Source organism: Hypanus sabinus, chromosome 3, assembly GCF_030144855.1.
Source record: "Hypanus sabinus isolate sHypSab1 chromosome 3, sHypSab1.hap1, whole genome shotgun sequence".
Taxonomy (NCBI): Eukaryota; Metazoa; Chordata; class Chondrichthyes; order Myliobatiformes; family Dasyatidae; genus Hypanus; species Hypanus sabinus.
In genome coordinates, this window is record NC_082708.1 from 40,795,374 (window position 1) to 40,813,065 (window position 17,692).

Here is a 17,692-nt window from a genome sequence, read left to right on the forward strand (position 1 = left end):
CTTCACAGGTTTTTTCCTAATATTAGGGTACAATTGAGGAGGGAATACATATTGACATCTCTATTGTAAGAAAGTGTGAAATTGAAGTCACACTTTACGTTGAATGTAAAACCTACGGTGAAATTTTTTTAAATATTCAAAATGTAACTGAGAAGATTAGCAGCATCCTTAGTGTTTTCCCTACCTGGACAATTAGAGAAGGGAAAATGTCAGAAATATGTATTTGTGGTAAGCAGGTTGTAAGTTAAAGGCTTGTATTTGGGTTTAAGCTGTTCACCTAAGGTAACATTCTAGTTCAGTACTGAAGGAGAGCTGAATTGTGGGGTGTTTTGCATGAGGCATTAATTGAGGTTTGATATACTTATTCAAGAAACAGATAATGGAGAATGAAATTGGATCTTCTATGGGTTAAGACCATAAAACATAGGAGCAGAGAGACAAGCCACTCAGCCTGTCGGGACTGTTCTGCCATTCCATCATGGCTGATTGATTATCCCTCTCAACCCCATTATCCTGTCTTTTCCCAGTAACATTTAACATCCTCACTAATTAAGAATCTATCAATCTCTGCTTCAAATATACTCAATGACTTGGCCTCCAGAGCTGTCCATGGCAATGAATTCCACAGATTCACCACCCTCTGCCTAAAGAAATTCCTACTCATCTCTGTTCTAAATGGATATCCCTCTATTCTGACTGTGCCTTCTGGTCTTAGACTCACCCACTGTAGGAAACATCTTCTCCATATCCACTCTATCTAGGATTTTCAATATTCAATAGGTTTCAATGAGATGCCTCCCCCCCCCCCACCCATTCTTCTAAACTCCAGTGAGTCCAGGATCCATTCCAGACTCTAGTGATCTCTGCTCCTGTGATGTGAGTCATGGTGGCTGCCATACTGATGAAGACATTAGCCCAGGCATACAAATGTCAACTGGTGATATACATAACCAGAGAATCATGATACTATGTGACTGAAGAACTCACAATCATGGAGGCACACCTTATAGAATGCAGATGACTCTCAAGAGTAGAGACTGGATTGTGACTGCTGCTGTGTCGGTTTGTTTAGCCAGCACGGCCTCCTGCATGAGCAAAGGCGCTGACTGTGTAAAGTGAGTGTGAGGCCAAATGCTGCACTGCACGGAGAAATCAGCAGGTTCGTGCTCTACAAAACAAAAATCGACACAGCTCACCTGATAACCTACTGGGGTGGTGGGGGGAGGTAGTTTGTTGCACTTTCAAAACGCTCATAATTAACAGCATTGATGCAGCAGTCTGACCTGTGCAGTAGAACCCAGAAACTGGGTGTTGGCACTACAGCATAGAAGCAGGCCCTCTGGCCTTTCTCGTCCATGCTGAGCTGTTATTCTGCCTAGTTCCATCAACCTTCACTTGGACTATAGCCTTTCATACCTCTCCCATCCATTCACTTCTCCAAACGTCTCTGAAATATTGAAATCAAACCCGTATCCGCCACCTCTACAGTCAGCTGGTTCCGTTCATGCTGAAAAATTTAGTCTCAAAGCAGAATTCCAACCTCCTGCAGTATGTACCATGGACCTTGATAGGGAATGAACATTTTCAGGTAGCATTCCCATTACACCACTTTGATTTCATTTACCTGTCAACTTGACCATCGACATTCTCATGTCAGCCTTATTCAGAGAGGCTCATTTGTAACTCTGCTTAGCTGGAACTAATTATGTGCAGGTCTGCCTCATTGAGTGACAACTGATAAGGTGGCTGCATGTGAAATTTGACCATCACCCAGACCAGCGTGGATAATTTCACTCACCTTGATGCTGAATTGATTCGACAACCTATGGGCTCACTTTCAAGGACTCCAAGCTCATGTTCTCCATATTATTTACTGTATATATTATGTATTTATCATTATCATTATTTGTTTTTATTGTTAATTGCACAGTTTGAAAAATTTTGCATATTGATTGCCTGTTGTATTTCTTTGTTCTACCATGAATGCCTGCAAGAAAATGATTACATATACATATTTCAACAATAAATTTACTTTGAACCTTGAATGATTCTGCTTCTTCCTCATCACTGTCTTCGCCAGCACTTCTTTCTCATCTTCCTTCACTGCCTGGCTAAGCTTTATTTCTCGGTGATACGAAATTAAACCAAGATAATATTGTGACTTGGGGAGAAGGGTGAAAAGGAGGAATGAAAGTTGAGACATTGTCTTTCATAACCTCTTTAGGTTGGGAATGAAAAGAGATTGTGATTGGAGGAGAGATGGAACATGAGAAAGATGAGAAACATGTGGGCATGTTTGCATAGTTCTCCCTCTATTGTTTGTTGGTGAGACATCCTGTCATTCAGACTTGGATTGTTTTCTTTGGAGTGTTGAAGGTTGAGGGTTGATCAAAAAATGAGGGGCATAGATAATATGGAGTATGTTTTCAAGAGTGAAAATATCATATCTAGAGGGTATAGCTTTAGGGTGAGGGGGGAAATTCAAAGGAAATTAATAAGGAAAGGTTTTTAAAAAGACAATGATAGGTGCCTGGAACATGCTGTTGGGGAAATATGTTTGGGAGACACTCAGACTGACACATGAACAAGCAGAGAAAGAAGGGATATGGACCATGTGCAAGCAGGTGGGATTAGCATAGACTGGCACAACTGTTCCAGACATCAAGGGATTATTTTGGTGCTGTCCCGTTCTCTGTTTTGTGTTAAATGTTAGCATGATGGAGTCCCAGAGTCATACACTACAGAAACATCATGTCCATGCCAGTCAGCCACTGCCCATTTATAAAAGGTTGTCATCAGGGTTATTAAGTATATGGTTCTTGGTGTAAATTTTCACAGCAATTTGCAATATTAAAAACACTTGTTCTTAATTGTCTATAAAAGTATTAATTTTGTTATCCTACAATTTCATTTGACAGCAAAACCCAAGAAGCCAAAGTTGACAATGACACGAATGCCACCTATGTTGCATTGCACAACAGAAAATTACTTTGTCCCTCAGCTTTCTTGGAGACTTAAGTGCACAAGGTACTCTTCACCTTCATGTTTATCTCTTGCCATCTTCAATTGATCACTTTGTGGAATGCACGATTTGTCAACTTATAGGTATCAGGCTTCAATTTACTTGTGTTTCAAATAAAAAACAGGAGACGTAAGAAGAGATTGAATGGGATGAAATGTACAATTCACCATGTAGTAGGACCAGGAAGTTATTACATAGAACATGATACAGTGCAGCACAAGACCCAAGATGTTGAACTGAACTTCTAACCTTCCCTCCTTCAGAACTCTCCATTTTTTCTTTCACCTTATAAATGTCCCTGATGTATCTGCCTCTAAAACTACCCCCCAGCAGTGCAATCCACATGCCCACCACATACTATGTTGGAAACCTGCCTTTGAAAAGTTCCCTTGTACTTTCCTCTAATCACCTTAAAATTAAGCCTCCTGGTATTAGCCACATATGCCAGGGGAAAATGGCATTGGCTGTCCATTCTATCTATGCCTTCTATCATCTTATACACCTCTATCATTACCTCTTGTCAAGTGAAAAGCCCTAGCTTGCTCCATCTGTCCTCATAAGACATGCTCTCTAATCCAGGCAGCATCCTAGTAAATCTCCTCTGCACCCTCTGGAAAGCTTCCACATCCTCCCCATAATGAGAGGACTAGAACTGAATACAATAATCCAAGTGTGGTCTAACTAGAGTTTTATGGGGCTGCAACATTCTTCATGGAACTTGAACTCAATCCCCTGACTAATGAAGGTAAACACACCATACGCTTTCCTAACCACCCTAACAACCTGTGTGACAACTTTGAAGAATCTATAGATGTGGGCCCCAGGATTCCTTTCTTCCTCCATACTGGTTAAATTCCTGTCATTAACCCTGTACTCTGTACTCTGGAGTTCAGTCTTCCAAAGTGTATCACTTCACACTTATCCAGATCTGTCACCAGCTCTGCATCGTATCAATTCCCTGTTGTAATCTATCACAACATTCTACACTATCCATAACACGTATAACCTTTGTATTATCTGCAAACTTGCTAACCCAACCTACCACTCCCTCATCCAAGTCATTTATGAAAATCACAAAGAGCAGGGACCTCAGAACAGATCCCTGCAGAACATTACTAGTCACTGATCTCCAGGCAGAATACTCTTCATGTAAATGGCAAAACTTTGGTACCACACACCTTCCACTTAGTGATTCAGCTCCAGAAACACTAATTGAACGGTGCCCTATGTCTTTTGCAGGGACTTGAAAGTTTATGAAGCTTGTATCTTATTAAATTTATTTAAGCATATTAAGTTTCAAGTCACAGATTAGAATGCACAAAGGAAACAATTACATACCATAATATGTTCATACTGCTCTCAGATGGGTTTAGCCAAATATTAAGAACGTACAGTTTCAACATCTTTTCCTACTCTCCTGCTATGTCATTGCAGTTGCTGCTTTGTTAAGGATTTCAACAGCCCTTCTGCTTCTATTACAACTCACAATGGAAAGAATTCCATCAGAAATTATTTCCCAATGTCATTTTCTGAGCTTTCTTTGTTCTTCCACCAGAGTTACTAGGAATAACTTGGTGGGCTGATCCCTACAGAAACCAGCAATGTTTGTAGAATGAGTCAGATAGAAATCTTCTATAAAGGCAGAAAAGCTATTTCTAATGGTGGGGTTGCAAAGGGATTCAAGAGTCTCAACTGTTCAGTAAATTTCATTTATGAGGAAAATTTAATAAGACAAAATAATTGTTCCATAATTGTTCACTTTGTTATAGTACAATGCTCTCATAAACCTTAGGAGGATTTGGTAGATCTGTGCATTAACAATACATTTTGATATTACAGTTCTTCACTTATTCCCGCTGATAAACATCATGAATCCATTGGATCATTTGGAGTGACAAGACTAACCAAACTGATAAATGCAATCAATCAAGATATTGGATGTTGTTGTGCAAGTAATATCCAGGGGTCAGAGTGTTCAAGCCTTCACATTCTAGGTAATTATAATCAATTGTCCACATCAATAATAGATATTGAGAGTGGATTTTTTTGAGTCAAAAATGCCATTATATTTTATAGAACAATGTTGAAAATAGCTGTCTCTTTCTTTCTGATATTTTATTTAACGTTCAGCATCTTACAGTCTTGCCGGCTGGTGGTATAGCAGCATCAGCACCGGACTTGCAGGCGAATCGGCCCCAAGTTCAAATCTGGCCCAGCTCCTTGCATGCTTTCCATGCGTGCTGGGCTGAGCGTCGAACTAGCAACTTGACCTTGTAAAAAAAAAAGTCAAAATGCTGTGGGAACAGCAAAAATACTGGCTGATGTGCCACAAGGCACGAAAATGAACAACAATGTTACAGACTGAGCCTAAAATTCATGGAACTCGAAATGCCAAAGAACTCATTTAGTGACAGGAGTGAACATGGAATTTATTATCTTTTTATTTAGAGATACAGTGCGGAACAAGCCCTACCTGACCAACGAGACACAACACTAGCCCAATCACAGGACAGTTTACAATGACTAATTAACCTAACCGGTTTGCATTTGGGAGGAAACTGGAACGTCCAAGGAAAACTCATGTGGTCATGGGGAAAACGTACAAACTTCTAATGGAAGGCGGCAAAATTGAACTCCAAAGCCCTAAGCTGTAACGGCATCATGCATACTGCTACGTTACCAGGGCACCTAATGGAACTCAGTTACATGATATTCCGTCCAATATACTCTGACATTTTAAACTCAGGTGATGGGGTTTCGAATCGGGGTTGATCACTTCTGTAAATCTTCTTCTCGCCACACTACTTCAAGGTGGCGGGCTAGCAGGGACTTGCATGGTAGGATTTGGTAGGAGCCGAAACACAAACCCTTGAATAATCATTGGGGATGCATGCAATTATGCACATTTTTAAAATGCACCTCCAAAAAATATTCAGGTTTTAATTTTTGTGCATTGACTCTCATTGCCTCAAATTTAAAATTCTCATCATTGCATTTAATTACTCCCATATCTTATTTCTGTAATTCATTCATAGAAATGTAACATTTAGGGAAGACAAGCTAAACAAGGGAATATACAATAAATGGTAAGTTACAAAGGAGCAAGAATCCTATAGTAATATTATTGCACAAAATTGTATCAAGATAAGTTTTAAATATTTATGTTGCTGTTTGGGGAAGAAAATATTTAAAGAAAAAAATTGCAGTGATTATAATTATTAAAAACCTCTATTGAATAGTATTGTTAACAAACTGCCTGTCAATCATGTCAATGACTGTTGATAGTAAATGATTACACAACTATGTTTTAGAATTCCATCGTATGAATGTTGCTTTATTAATAAAGCAAGGTTGTTGCTTTTCTAGTTCAACATCTGACAGTCGTTATTTATTTGGCTTACCCAAAGAGCAAAGCTATAGCAACAGAAAATTCTGGATGTTAACAGCAGAATTACTAACAGCAAAAAAATAAAGTTTAAAGTTTCAAGTGTGTCTTTTATTATTGCTAAATAGCATTATGTAATTCCCTGACAGTACTAGGAAATTCAGTGCTCACATTTTAACAAAGCTGATCAATCAAATTAATATATTCAATTTTGGGACTATTGTAACTTGGAAAACTTTATTTAAACACATATATTCTGGCTGATGATGCAGAGGCACAGCTGTTAAATGCTGTTAGCAGGGGGCCTAGTTTATTATGAACGGCCTGGTTGCTGTGCCGTACAGAAGTTACACACCAGTAACCATTACCCCGAGTAGGTTGCCAGCTCCACCAGTGTGAATATGCAACACCCTGAGCTTCACGAGTTAAGAGGTCTAGAGACTGGGAAGATGTTCAAGATGGCTGTTTCTTGGCCACCACAACTCACTTCAAAAATCAATGGTTTTCCCGCCAAAGCACAGCGCAAACGTTTCAAGTTATACAAAATTGTCCTTCAAAATTGCAATTGGGATCATATATTCCTCATATGTATGACCAAAACAAATAGGCTGCATCCTGTGCATTCTGATTGCTTAACAGAAAGCCCATGTGAGACTTGTGACAGTAAAATTTAAGTCTGTGCACCTACTACTGTCATTCAGGATGTGGTGATTGATTCAAAAAGCTGCCATTTATCAAAACAACCATACTCAAATTATCAGTCAGTGGTCTTTATCTTCTGAGCAATTTGTTCTAATCATAAAAGATGATCACCATATTGTTTAAGTAGTATTACATGATGTAGGACATAGAACATTACAGCATAGGAACAGGCACCTCAGCCCAGAATTAAATTAGCAATCTAATGTCAAGCTAAAGTAATTGCTTCTGCCTACATAATGTTCATATCCTTCCATTTCCCTTACATTCATGTGCCTATCTAAACATTTCTTAAAAATCCCTAATGTATCTATCTGCCTCTACCACCCTCCCCAGGTGAAGCAATCCACGCACATATGGCTCCCTGTGTAAAAAAAACTTGCCCCTCACATCTCCTTTGAAATTACCCCCTCTCACCTTAAATCCATACCTATAATCTTATTAGAATGTGTAGATGTGTAGTCTATAAGCTTATTAGAATTTTGCAGAGGGTAATTCTAAATTGATGTTTCCAATTGTTTGGAGTTAGAACCCAGGTAATTACATATATACTGAATATATTATTCCTCTATACCATTTACTACCTTACAACCACTTCCCTCTCTAAAATCATAATCACTTCCCTTTCTGCCCCCACTTCTCTTTTCTGAGACTACCCCCCACTTCTGCCTCTTAAGACAATACTGCTTCCCCTCTTGAGGTTACCCTCCTTCTGTCTCTGAGAGGACAAGCATATTCCTTCTTTTCTGAACAGCAATTCCCAACACAGTTTGGACAATTTCATTAGTTGTATTACTAAGTACACAACCAGAGGACGTTCAATAAAACCAATTGGCACACCGAAACAAACGATCCTTACAAAGGGGCAGTACACGATGGTGCGGCTGGTGGAGCAGCTGACTCACATTTGTCACAGCCTTGTTTCAATCCTAATCTTCAGTGCCGTTTGTTGCAGGTTTCTTTTTGATGCTTCTTGTTTGTTTTCACATCATAAAAATGTGCAGATTGTTCTAGATGGTGCCACTTTGTTGGCAGCTAACAGCAATGTATTTTCATATCTGAGATGAAACTTTTTGAACCTGACAATGTCAGTGGAAACAACTGCAGGAAATAACATATTTCTAAGCCATGTAGATGAACTAGATCACTTTGCACTAAAATTGACTGAAAAGGAGTGGTGGCCAGTTTAAAGTGGAGAGGGAGAGTGGTGAGGCAGGAGCCTGAGGTGATTGGTGCAGTGAGGAAGGATCACTCCGGGTTGGGGGAGGGGAGAGATGGGTGGAACTGGGAGATATTAGCAGCAGGCCAAAAGAGGGGTAAAAAACAAAGGCAATTTGTCAACTGCTAAAGGAGGATAAGCTGGAACACAAAGGGCTACCAATACTGAACTCTGATAAGTAAAAAAGGTGCACATTGGTAGATAGAATGGAACCATTGGGGGAGAGGAGAATGGCAGATGGAAGGAAGAGGAGGAGTGGGTGGGTATCCTCTTTGTGAATTGTGTATGCAGTTTTAAATTCAGTTACATCACTTGTTACATCACTGCCTATAGTAAACTTTCTGTGTTTGAATTGTAGATCTTAATACCACAGCAGATAACAGAAGTTCAGTCACGTATGTTTACTTGAAAGTTGGAGACCCATTTCTGATAGAATGTAGAGCTTTATATCGCAATTACAAATTCAAAATATTCTGGAAAAATGACACAAAAGCAGGAAATACAACAGAGGTATGACGCCTACTTGAAATAGTGCATTTCCTTAGTGTGTATTAAGTTTTATTCAATAAACTTCAGCATTGTTATTATTTCAATACTGATACAGGTCTTGAAGGAACAAAATGCATTATCTCGAAGAGATGGATACAGAAGACAAGAATTCGTGTTTATTAACTCAGTAAGCTTGAAAGACAGTGGATCATATACATGTTCTTCTACACAGCATCCAAGCAAGACAATCAACTTAATGGTATTTGGTAAGTTTATTTCATAGCTGAGCACTAGAATATTTGGAATTGTGAAGTGATACAATGGGCTAAATTTTAATAACAGCAGCAAGCATCTCCAATGCAATCAAGTAACCCAAAGTGCTTAGCAGGAGGGTTATCAAACAAAATTTGATAAATATACTGTGTGATCAAAATACCTTTCAGGACAGATGTCAAAATCTTTGACAAAGAGGTTGGATTTAAAGTATGTTTGGAAAGAAGGATGGTTCAAATATATAATAGAGGTGTTGATAAGTGTTTTAATAGCAGAGAAGCAAATAATTGGGCATAAGAACATAAGTGACAGAAACAGGAGTAGTCTATTCAGCCCTTCTTGTCTACCTGGCTGCTTAGTTTGGTCATGAATGATGTTTTACACATCACTTGATTCGGTTAATTTCCAGAAATCTGTAAGCCTCTGTCATAGAGTCAAATAGTCAAAAATCGTTTATAAACTGAAGGGATTATTTCCAGCTTGTTCTGACTCTGTGAAATGAAGAAAAATGAATACAGATGTTAGATTTTTGAAGTAGAAAGCGCAGGAAATACTCAGCAAGTCAGGCAGCATCTGCAGAAGCTGAAGTGGTTAATGTTTTAGATCAAAAGCCCTTCGGGAACAGAAGTATAACACTAACTTGAAATTTATGTTTCTGGAAAAGTGAAAAAAATAATTTACAAAGCAGGTGGGGAAGAAATATGTTGCTTCTATGTATTTATTTATTGTCTGTATTTGTGTTATGCATCCTCTCTCTGGGTTAAGGTAACTTATTATGGGGTTTGGGTGGCAGTAGAAATAAGTGAATATTTATTTACTTGTTCACCTGCTTGGCAGCATAGAGATGGGGTGAGTAGGGAGCGTATACCTTTTGTTGACTGGCTTGTCTTCATTTAACCTTCATTCCAATTACGCTTGTCTTTAACTGCTCATCTTTGTTTGAATTTGATCCAATTATGCTCATCTTACTCATCTTTTTTCACATGAATTACAGAAGAGTTGAATGATTTTAATTGTTGGTTTGTAATAAAGGATTAAATGCGCTTTTCAACTTGGAATTTGGTTAGTTGGAAGTGCGTCATACAATGCAATACTCCCTCATTTAGCTTCTCAGCGACTTTCAGTTTGTTTTCAAGTAGTCACTATAGAATAGATAGAATAAACAGAATGTTTGAGGTTGAGCAAGGTCAGGGTTGCTAAAAGCATGAGTAGTATTTGATGGATTAATAGCAGATAACTCTTTAAGCAGAAACAGGCAATTCTGATGCAGAGAGAGAAAGTGATTGAATTTGGATTTAATACTGAATTTAATAACCTTGGTTTCATCAGATCTCTCAATAATTCAAGTATGACATCCCTCCTCTATGAACCAATGTAATTTTGCCCCCCCCCCACCGTTTGCTTGCTGAATCTGGATATTTACTTGCACCAGTTCATATAAGAGGACACCTAACTCCTTCCAAATACCAAGGCCTTTCAGTTTCTCACCATATAAAATACTTTACCTTTCTATTTTAAAGTCAATAGTTTGATCACTAGAGTATTAGATGAACTAGGGGTGGTTTGCAGAGATGAGATGTGTTTGGAGAGAATAGGCATGAAGTGGGCAGAAACAAGTGAAAGATATTCTATAGCTCAGCAGGGTCTAGTGATCATAAAAGTTACATCTTAAAAAAAGACATTGACACCTTTGGTTGGCCACTGTGTCCGAATGTTTCACTATCTTACATGGAAATAGTGTGACAGAGGCCATAAGAGACGTTGCAATGCAAAACGTCTGGAACAGGAAACACATTTGCCTCAAGGCTACCCTCTTCTGGTTTTAATGTAAGCAAAATAAAAAGCAGGTGACAAGCTGATTTGTGGAAAGTAGTATTATGTTGTAATGACACTGATTGCATTATTCTATTTTTAACAACAGCTAATACCTGAACAAAGATATTAAAGGCAAAGTCTGTGCAGTGAGAAAATTAGTCACTCTTGAGGAGCAAGAAAGCATACTGTTACACTGCCCTAAAGTAACCTCGCTCGCCCACTTGTCAATATCTGATACCCTGTTTCATTCCTGAATTGAAAATCACCATTTTCTAACCCCATTGACTGCCATCTTCTCCACTGTCAATGAGTGGTTCTACAGCCAGTGGATCTCCTACCATCTACAATTAGATCTAATCAGTGCAATTGGGCCACATCGTATACCACCATTCAACTTCTCACCAACTTACAACAATCAGATCATCTGCCACATTCACAGTTTCCAATGTTATTGCCTCCTTTTTATTATTCCATAAGTTTGTCTCATCACCTTAGTTACACATGCTTTATTTTTATTTTAGTTATGGTAGTTTTGTATTATTGTATTTTAATTATAAATGTCTGTACTGATTTCATGTTTCATAACACATTTCATAATATATTTGATAACCAGCTATGGCACCACTCATTTACCGTGGCCACAGAACCAGAAGAGTGAAAGAACTTCGGCAGTATAATTTTAGGACTCTAATAAAACAATTTGCCTGCAAAGTTGCCAGAGAGAGCCCCTTTCATACTTTAATACTATTAAAATGTGGAAAAGCTATATATATAAACTTTTAACAAATTACATTTAGGTGTTTATAATAATATAAATATCTGATAGGACAGTTTGAACTATTAAACATTTTAAATGGTATTATGGGATGCTATCAGTGAGCCAAAATAAAACAAGTATTTTGAGGAAGGACAATGCCAAGTAACTTCCTCTTGTTTTATGTTTGCATGTGGACTATCCAAATTAGAGCACTTGCTCAACTGAAGCACAGGAATGGTTTCATTAGAAAAGGAAAGTCAGAGGATGCATATTTTCTTCTAAATTGTACTGTAACTATGTTTTTATTATTTAATATACTATACGTTACTGATATTAACAGTATGTGATTACATTTTATTTCCATTTTTATGTGTTAATATATGTGGAGGCTTCAAAAAATAAGGTGTGATAAAGCAATAAATATGTCACCTGTTCTTTTCGCAGCGGAAGGCTTTATAAATTCATCAACTGTAAATGAAGTTTATAGTATTGGTAAAGATGAAGACTTCTGCTTTGAAGCCAAACTTAATGCATTTCCACTTATAAGATGCCAGTGGTATTTTTCCAAAACAGTCTTCCCATGTGAACCTACAAATTTATTTGGAAACAGGTACAGTTTTTAGAATTTGCTGGACGGTGTAGAGAAAATTGATGTTTTCTAGAATATTTATCACCATACATATTGTCTTTAAGTATTCTGTGTTAAAGCAGGTCGTAATTCAAGTTGTGCAACTGACTTTTAAATGCTAGCTGCCTCCATCATTTGCAGCTTCTATCCTCTGCTTCTGAACCATCTAGATACTGCTTTTTCATGCCAGAATTACTCTTAATCAACAGCCGCTTTCAACTCACCTCTGGAATATTGATTATGGGGAGCATAGTGACAGTATACCATTGAATGTCAAGGGTAGGTGCTGGGTTTTCTTATTGTTAATGACTATTGCTTTGCACTTTAGTGGTGTGAATTTTGCTTGCCACTTAACAGTTTGTGCCTGAACATTGATGCCTTAGTGCATGCTGGCATGAACTGCTTCATTTGCTGAAACAGAATTCAACATCATATAGTCATCTGCAAACCTCCCCACTTGTTGAAAGAAAAATCATGCTGATGAAACAACTGTGGATGTTTATGCATCTGAAGGGATAATGCGAAACTCTTGCAGAGATGTCCTGGGTCTGGTACAAATCACCCACAGCAGCCATCTTCCCTGATTTAACTTATGGCTTCAGCCAATGAGGTGTTTTCCCTTTGGTGCCTACTGTGGTGAACTACATACACCTGTCTGGACATCCCCCCCCCCCACCCCCCACTGACTCCTCCCACAGACTGTGGCTTCTCCCACACACCCCGGTATAAAGGCGATTGGAGCCACAGACCCTTCCTCAGTCTCCAGGATGTTGTGTGATGGTCACTTGCTGCTTGTGCTTTCTTCCAGTCATTAAAAGCCTACCTTAACCCACGCCTCAGAGTTATTGATGGTGCATCACCTACCTTACTAAGGCTCCTTGACGTCATGCCAAAGACAGCCACTTTCATCTTACCTTTAGAATTCAATTCATTAGTGTGGACTAATGCTCTGTTAAGATGTCAAGTGAGATGTTCTGGTGAAACTCGCACTTATTTTTGTTTAGCATATACCTAGTCTGGTATTGTTAGGTATGCACAGTATGCTCCTGTCTTCATTTCTCATTGAACCATAGTTAATCCCTTGCTTTAAGAGTAATGGCAGAGTGAGGGATGTGCTGATCCACATGAAAGTAGATTGTGCATCTGTTTCTGCTAATTTTAATTGACACTTGATTTTGATCTCCCAGAACTGCTCTGAGTGTGTTTCATTTAGTACACTTGTGTTGTCAACCAAGTAGAGGATGAACAGATATTAGATATAAAATTAACATATCATGGACAGAGGCACCTGCCTCAAATAAATTGGTGAGGCGATGTTGATTATGGAGCATGCTATGTCATTCAGTTTGTTAGCTGTTTGAACATATTGGCAACTCAGTGCTTTGCTAGACCATTTCTAGGTGGGCCAGAGTCCAATTTTCTGCCTGGCCAGATAAGGACTTCGTATTTCCTGCCCTGAAGGAAATGTTCTACCCACAAAACTCAGCTGCGGCAAGTCCTACACACAATCTATTCTTAACTTTAGAATACGTTGTTCGTGTTTATACTTATATTGAAGATTTGACCGTAGCTATTTATTATTAGAACATAGAATGCAGAACAGTACAGCACAATGAGGCCCTTTGGCCCACAATGTTATGCTGATCTTTTAACCTTCCCTACCACATAGCCCTCCATTTTTCTTCTATCCATGCACTTATCTATGAGTCTCTTAATGTACCTGCCTCTACCCATCTGTATGGCCTTGGTTTGTGCTTCCATGGATCCATCACCTCAACTGTGGCTTGAGTAGAAGAACTTAATGCCGTCAGGGGAAAGGCAATGGTGCCTTCATTCTGCACAACATCGTGCAAGATACATTAAGATGAACTCTTAGTGCATTTCATTTGACAGGCCAAAAAATGTGTGCCATACATTTCAGTATGCATCCCCTGAATGTTCCTCACAATGGATCAGTGCTACTGTGTGGAATCACCAACAGCACACTGGGAAACTAACTGAAAGCAGCTGGTTTCTGCTATTTAACATTCCCCAAAGTGTCCAAATGTTTGATAATTTTAATGTTATTATTAGCATACAGAGAAATCTATTGCACATCTTATGTGCAATAACTGCTTCTAAGAATAAAATTTAAACTTTTGCTGCAGTATTATAGGTACCCTTACTGGCAGAGAGTGCTAAATGTGTTGTAGCATACTGACCTATGAGGGGTGATTGATAAGTTCGTGGCCTAAGGTAGAAGGAGTCAATTTTAGAAAACCTAACACATTTATTTTTCAACATAGTCCCCTCCTACATTTACACAGTTAGTCCAGCGGTCGTGGAGCATACGGATCTTGGACCTCCAGACAGTGTCCACAGATGGGTGATTTATAAGTTGTGGCCTAAGGTAGAAGGAGTCAATTTTAGAAGACTTAGCCCATTTATTTTTCAACATAATCCCCTCCTACATTTACACACTTAGTCCAGCTGTCGTGGTGCATACGGATCTTGGACCTCCAGAAAGTGTCCACAGCAGGGGTGATTGAAAAGTTTGTGGCCTAAGGTAGAAGGAGATGAGTTAAACAGATCTTGTTACGTGCACATGCAGGTCAACTCTTTGAGTGATGATGCAGAAAGTTTGAAGTTAATAACTCATCTCCTACTTTAGGCCACAAACTTATCAATCACCCCGATGAGTTATTAACTTCAAACTTTCTGCATAATCGCTCGAAGTGTTGAACTGCATGTGCATGTAATGAAAGCTTTATAACTCATCTCCTTCTACCTTAGGCCACAAACTTATCAATCACCCCTGCTGTGGACACTTTCTGGAGGTCCAAGATCTGTATGCACCACGACTGCTGGACTAAGTGTGTAAACGTAGGAGGGGATTATGTTGAAAAATAAATGGGCTAAGTCTTCTAAAATTGACTCCTTCTACCTTAGGCCACAAACTTATCAATCACACCATATTAATGGACAAAAATGCTCTTTGCACCATTAGGGAAAGAAGTAGAGTTTGCAATGAATTTCGGGATTGAATCACATCGGACTTTGTTGTCAATCTCCTATTGTACAATAGTTTTAATAGAGATGTAGCCATAGATTGATTGATTTCATAGGTTAGAGAATATTAGCACAAATGAAGATCTATAATGGTATAATAATACGATGTATGAATTGACTTTGTACAGCTCTAAATTTCTAATTTATTTTAAACTTTTTAATTTTTAGATTTTTTCTGCTTCGAATCTGTTGCTCATACATTGCACAATATTTTCATTTTCTTCTTTTTCATGATTTCCTAGCTTTTCTGCAAGATTTTGTGATCATGGACATAAACCTGGAATCTATGAATTATTTGCCGAAAATGAGGAAGCAGAATTTCAGACATCTTTTACCTTATATATAAAGAGTAAGTTAAAACTACAGAAATGCTGGCCTGTGGTGTTGTGGCATCCGCCTCAGAATTTGAGGCAAATGGACTTAAGATCGAATCTGGCCGGCTCCTTGCATGCTTTCCATCTGAGATGGTTTGAGCATCGAGCTGGCAACTCAGCTTTGTAAGAACCGTCAAATGCTACAGAAACAGTAAAAATGCAGCCTGAGCTGGCAACTCGGTCTTGTAAGAACAGTTAAGTGCAACAGAAACGGCAAAAAATGCCACTCGATATGGCAGAAGTTGTGATAAGGAACTACAAACAAAAACCTACAGAGCCAAATGCATAAATTTTATTTGTAAGCTGACAAGATGAAACAATAATTTGATATTTCAAACAACCTTTGTGATCACCCAAAGCACTAGATGAAATATAAAATGTAGATTTTTTTTTGTTAAGAGAAGGTCATTGTTCAGAATCAAAATCAGAATCTGGTTTAATATCATAGATGTATATCATGAACTTTGTTGTTTTGCAGCAACAATACATTAAAAAAAAACTATATATTTCAATAAGAAAAATACATTAAAATTAATTAAATATGTAGATCAAAAAGAGAGCAAAAATAGTGAGGTAGTGTTCTTGGGTTGATTCAATGTTCACTTAGAAACGGAGGGGAAGAAGCTGTTCTTAAGATATTGAGTACTTTGTCTTCAGGCTCCTGTACCTCCTCCCTGATGATGACAATGGAATGAGGAAATGTCCCGGGAAGTAGGAATGTAATGTTTCAATTCTATAGCAAATTGCTGAGGTCACATCTGGAATACTGTGTACAGTATTGATCTCCTTACTTCAGTTGATTGTCCTGTGAGGAAGGGTTAGATAAGCTAGGCTACACCACAGTGGCATAGCTAGTCGAGACCTTACCTGACAGCAGCAAATTCATAAGCTCAATCCTGTCAAAAGGAACTATTTCTGTATTGTTTGCAAAATCTCACTGTGACCATATGGGTTTCATGTGGGTGTTCTGGTTTCCTCCCATACCCCAAAGACAAGTGGATTGGTAGGCCGTTTTGACACAGTAAATTACCCTTAGTGTGTAGGTGAGTTGGTAGACTCCTGGGTGGGGTGGTGGTAGCTGAAGAGACTGTGAGGAGAATAGATCAGTGTAAACGTCCCACTGGGGGTGGTGGATGCTTAATGGTTGAAAGGGCCTATTCCTATGATGTGATGCCCTATTACACTCAGGTTTTTAACAAGAGTTGGCAATTATATTGGTATGAAGGTGAAGTTGTCTCGGGTGGAACAAGAAAATAAATAAGAGACAGGTCTGTATATGAACAGTGGCACATACTCAAACAGCTGGTCCATGACACTCAGCAGGTATTTATCCTAATTAGAAAAAGTGAGAAAGAGGGGCAGGGATAACGCTAAATTGAAAAGTAGGCCATGCAAAATGGCAGGGGCTAGTGGTTGACCAGAAGACTGGGAAGGGTTAAGGATTCCAGAGAGAAAGATCAGAAAGTTCATCAGAAGGAAGAAGATTGATATTGTGAGAAAACCTGCATAGAATAACCAAAACAAACAGTAAGAATCTCTATAGATATATAAAAAGGAAGAAAGCAATTGAGACATGTATGGGATTTCAAAAGAGAACAGGACTGGTGAATTAATCATATGACACGAAGAACTGACAGATTTGTTAAATCAATTTTTTAGATCACTCGTCCAACGGAGGACACTGCATTTCTCTAAGATAATGGGTAGGTTAATTTCAAATAAAAGTGAAGAATTTGTTAAAATCTTGCTGGGTCCTGTTGGCCTACACCAGTGGCTGCAGAGATGGTGGATCCATTGATCAAACTTCCTAAAACTCTTCAAATTTCAGGAGGGCACTAAAAAGTTGGAAAACGTCTATTGTGACTCCAATATTTAAACAGAAGAAGACAGAAGTTAGGGAACTATAGACAAGTTAATTTAACATTTATTGTCAGAAGATGAGAGTCAATAGAGTCAATAATCAAAGAGAGAATAACCAATCAA

The 17,692-nt window shown here is 38.5% G+C and overlaps 1 protein-coding gene across 3 annotated transcripts in view; it reads left to right on the forward strand.

Annotated features, from left to right (window-relative positions):
* flt3 (fms related receptor tyrosine kinase 3) overlaps positions 1-17,692 on the forward strand; it is a 102,657-nt gene that overhangs the window by 39,615 nt on the left and 45,350 nt on the right. For all 3 annotated transcript variants that reach the window (XM_059964137.1, XM_059964138.1, XM_059964136.1), the window contains 6 exons: positions 2,919-3,027; positions 4,862-5,016; positions 8,684-8,835; positions 8,930-9,080; positions 12,104-12,269; positions 15,578-15,684. In XM_059964137.1, coding sequence (XP_059820120.1) covers positions 2,919-3,027; positions 4,862-5,016; positions 8,684-8,835; positions 8,930-9,080; positions 12,104-12,269; positions 15,578-15,684 — 840 coding nt within the window. The remainder of the gene's footprint in view (positions 1-2,918; positions 3,028-4,861; positions 5,017-8,683; positions 8,836-8,929; positions 9,081-12,103; positions 12,270-15,577; positions 15,685-17,692) is intronic.